At 42.4% G+C, this 4657-nt stretch overlaps 1 protein-coding gene across 1 annotated transcript in view; it reads left to right on the forward strand.

The window, feature by feature from the left end:
- LOC123514552 overlaps window positions 1-3284 on the forward strand; it is an 85519-nt gene extending 82235 nt beyond the window's left edge. The window contains exon 8 of the mRNA XM_045272492.1: window positions 976-3284. Coding sequence (XP_045128427.1) covers window positions 976-1055 — 80 coding nt within the window. The 3' untranslated portion in view covers window positions 1056-3284. The remainder of the gene's footprint in view (window positions 1-975) is intronic.
- Window positions 3285-4657: the final 1373 nt, after the last annotated feature.

Below are 4657 nucleotides of genomic sequence, written 5' to 3' on the forward strand. Positions count from 1 at the left end.
GTTTTCGTGAATATCAAACTTTCCTCTCGAGATTCTCCTTCACCACCCTCGACCCGATCCTCCCTCGCCAGTTATCTTTCACGATCCACCGAATAATAAGTGAGCATGTTTTTTTTGAATCCCAGAGTGACACGATGAACCAAAATATGAGACCGAAAAATTTTGACCTGTGAGCGAGTGAGATCGTGGTTAAGTCACACTCCAGCTCCCCCCAACCCCTCTTCACCGTGAATATTATAAAGTTCCCCCTTAGCTTACTTACTATATTTGAGGTATCTTTTTCTAAGGGGAGACAGGAGCGAGAAGAGAAGACAGACAGACTGACGGACGGGGACAGACAGCGAATATGCAGTACATATCACACGGGGGCGCAGACACGCACATACGTTCACACGCACGCACACACATATGGAGGGAGGGATGGGCGGAGAGGAGAGGCGACGAGCGGCGGCAGGTGAAACAGACAGGTGGAATAATTTAGAGGGAGAACAGGTGAGGGCCGACCTGGAAGTGAGGGAGTGAGGGGTAGAAGTGAGGTGACAGCAGGTGTGTGCCGAGGTTCTGAGGACAGGTGTGGAGAGGTTGTGAGGTTAGCAACGTGGAGGGTGTGAGGACAGGTGTGCGTGTAGGGTTGGCAGTAGAAAGTGCAGGTGTGTAGGATAGGTAATGGGATGAGTAGGGAATGGATAATTTGTAACAGGAGAGGACAGCAATGACGATAAGCCTAGAAATAAAAAAGACGAAGGATTGGGTCTTGAATAGAATGACAGACCAATTCAATAGACTCAATAATCAGGTTGATAGTGACAATTTATTAGGGAACTTCAAATGATAAATAAATAACAGAATCGAAAAATGGTAAGAATTAGAAGGCAGGTGTGCGGGGCGAGGCAGGTGAGGGGAATAGGTGAGCAGGACAGGGGCAAGACTCTTGGGTGTGTGACAGGCGCCTCCTAACACTGTTGATATCCTCAGGGACACACATCGCACGTGACACCCGACAAGTAACTGCTGTGCTGGCGTCTGTGCTGCTACTGCTACTGCTGAATCAGTAGGGGTTTTCAGCAGGACCTGCCTCATCCACTCCCTTCCTGCTGCACCAGTATCCAGCAGGGCCTGCCTCACCCACTCCCTCCCTGCTGCAGTCTACAAGTGGCCAGCCTTCTGTGTACAAGCTGTGGGCTACAGCGGCCAGCCTAACACCTTCCTCAGGCAACACAGTCTCGGGGCGGCCCACTCACCACTCGAGTCTCAGTGCCTCCAACAGTCACCATTCGAACCTGTCTGTTAGTGTGTGACTGTATGCCTGACTGCATGCCTCATTGAGTGTGTTTATGACTACATGGTTGAGACTACGACTGTCTGAATGTACGAAAGACTGTACAAGTTTGTGACTGTATGACTGAATTTATAATAGAGTGACCGTGACTATCCAAGTGTCTGAGTGTCTGATACTATGCATGTTAGTTGTCTGTGTCTGATTCTGTCCCAGTGTCTAACTGTCCGCGAGTCAGTTAGCTCGTCTGTCTGATTCGTCTGTCTGTCAGTATATCTGTAAGTTTGCCTGTCTGTTTGTGTGTCAACTTGTGTGCCAGTCTGGGTATGTGTTCCATGGTCCAACTTAATCACACTTACAAACACAAGTTGCATATCTCAGCCTAGAGTTAAGGACCAAAGTCTATCATCTTAAAGTACACCATTAACAACTACTACTACCACTACCACTATTACTACAACTACTACTCCTACCACTACTACAACCACTGCAAGCTCTTCCTAACATCAATCTCCATCCTCTAAAATAGAACATAAGCAATTACACACGTGGGAAGGAGATAGAGGAGATAGGGAGGGGGTGTCATTTTCCAGCTTAACGTGAATTGAGTGTCATTCTTACAAGAGCACGCAGAAACAGTCATGGGATTGTTTCAAGTTGTTCTTTACGTTGTCTACTTCAGTGTCCTCTTAAGTAATAGTACAATGTAAATGTTGTGCTAGTAGAGATTTAGATTACAGTAGTAGTAGTAGTAGTAGTAGTAGTAGCGATGTAGTAGTAGTAGTAGTAGTAGTAGTAGTAGTAGTAGTAGTAGTAGTAGCAGCAGTAGCAGTAGCAGTAGCAGTAGAAGAACAAGAACAAGATCAAGAAGAACAACAAGAAGCGCAGTAACAGTACTCGTGCCAGTAGAAGTAGTAGTTGTAGTAGCAGCAAGAGTAGCAGTAGCAGTAGCAGTAGCAGTAGCAGTAATAGTAGTAATCTCAGTTCCTTATCTATTTCTCCTATTGTCATGAAACCTGTAAGTAAATTTGGTCTAATGTGGTCTGGTCTAGTCTTGGTCTGGTCTGATAAAAGCATCCTCACTCGGTCTGGTGCGGTGTGGTCTACTCTGATATATAAGTTTTTCTGTGTACTAGTTGGAATTAGGTCTGGTGTGGTCTGGTGTAAGTAAACACGGTCTATTCAGTTTCACTCTGGTTTTTAGCTAATCTGGTATGGTCTGATCTGGAAGTAGAAGCCAAACTGCCTTAACTACAACCAATAATGAAGCTTCCTTGTTCCTCGGCCTGCGTCTGCCTATCCATCCATCCATCCATCTATCTATTAGTCTATCTACCTGTTATTCTCTCCCTCTGTTCATTATCTTATTATCTGTCTATCGATCTCTATGTTTTGCTGTCTCTTCCTTATCTACTACTCAATAAATTTATCTATCTATCTATATATCAGTTTATCAGCCTATTTATCTTTATCAATTTGTATAAGCTTCTATCTATCTTTCTATCTGTCTATCTATCTATCTATCTACCTATCTATTTATCTTTCTATCTGCCTATCGATCTTTCTACCTATTCGTGTATTCTCTTATTCATCACCTCTTATTTCTATATATATGTTGTATGTATCCCTATGTATTATTTTCGTGTGTATATTTTATCATTCTTATGTATGTGTATTATGTATAGTGATTAGTAGATGTGTATGTGTATTTTTTATTGTACACTTTTAGTATTCGTGTATGAATTGCATCTCCGTGGCCTCTTTTACGAACCTCTTTATGTGTATGAGTGTATGTTTATGTATGTATATATGATAGATGTGAAGGTATGTATGTATGTATATGTATGTTGTATTTATGTATATTTCTTTATGAATACAAATTTCAGCTTGTTACAAATATTTTCTCAGCCTTGACTTGTGTTTTTTTTTCCTTTTTTTATGTGTATACTCTCTCTCTCTCTCTCTCTCTCTCTCTCTCTCTCTCTCTCTCTCTCTCTCTCTCTCTCTCTCTCTCTCTCTCTCTGTCAGACAGCATTCCACCCTTAGTATACACACACACACACACACACACACACACACACACACACACACACACACACACACACACACACACACACACACAAACAGACAGACAGACACACACACAAACACACACACAACTCCAGTAAACGATAAAGCCCAACAGACTGTAGTAGTTTTTCTAGTCATAAATTTTAAGTGCCGTTTTAGGCTCCTAAGAACTTACCTACCCTAAATGTTTATAGATGATAGGGGAGGAGGAGGAGGAGGAGGAGGAGGAAAAGGAAGGAATAAATGTATGGCAAAGTGGAGTGAATAAAGATGATGTTAAAGAGACACAACAATAAGTAATCTTAAGACAGTACTTATGTAAGATACTGACACAATAAAGTAAGATTTACCATTAAGTAAAACTGTATGAGTTTCAATGTCCTGTCTCCCCACCTCCATACATCTCTCTCTCTCTCTCTCTCTCTCTCTCTCTCTCTCTCTCTCTCTCTCTCTCTCTAGGCATCACTCGTCTCATAGCTGGTTCTCTCATTCACTCACTTCATACTCTCACCCATACTCCTTTCTTGATTCCCGTCTTTGCCCGGGCCAGGCCTGCCCCACAGTAGGGCGGGTAGGAAGAGCTAACCGGGTTAGACCAGGAGGCCATGAAGCCAAATATGTCAAGATGGCGGTCAGAAGTTTCTACGGCGTTGCAGTGTACGTCTTCTCGAGGAAACCCATTTTATAGATTAACTATCCTTTGAAAGTATGATTTAAGAACGATCTCTACAAGATATTCTCTGAAAAAACTCAACTTTGCTTGCAGGACTGAAATCTGTGCAGTATCTCTGCCTAATATCTCCGATCGTCATAAACAATGGATAGCTTCAAACAGCCAACACCCTCACTCAGACGCTTTACTTTCTCTGAACGGAGAGGCAACCCGTGCCTTTCAAGGAGGCTGCTCGTGGAAGAGAGGGCGGGAAAGACATCCCTTTTTTTTCCGATATTTATATTTTTCAATGTTCTTCTTTACATTTCCTTTAGTTTCCATATTTTATCTTTTCATTCAAATCCATCTTCCAGTCTTTACATTCTCTTCCTGTCTCTCTCACGTGCTTATCTCGATTTTTATCTCGATATTTCTGTCTCTACATTTCTTCATATCTTCCTTTTTTCCGTTGCCAATCATGCAGAGACTTTTACTTCAATATCTACTCTTTAAACTGACTCCTTCACTCTCTCATCACCAAACCTTTCCTTTTCTAATCCTTCTTACCTATTCCCATACAACTCTGCTTACTAAACCACTGTTGTAGCTAAGAACTCTATCCCTGAACACCGTCCCTCATAAACACAATTTTAAGAACC

The sequence above is a fragment of the Portunus trituberculatus genome, chromosome 38 (genome assembly GCF_017591435.1).
Source record: "Portunus trituberculatus isolate SZX2019 chromosome 38, ASM1759143v1, whole genome shotgun sequence".
NCBI lineage: Eukaryota > Metazoa > Arthropoda > Malacostraca > Decapoda > Portunidae > Portunus > Portunus trituberculatus.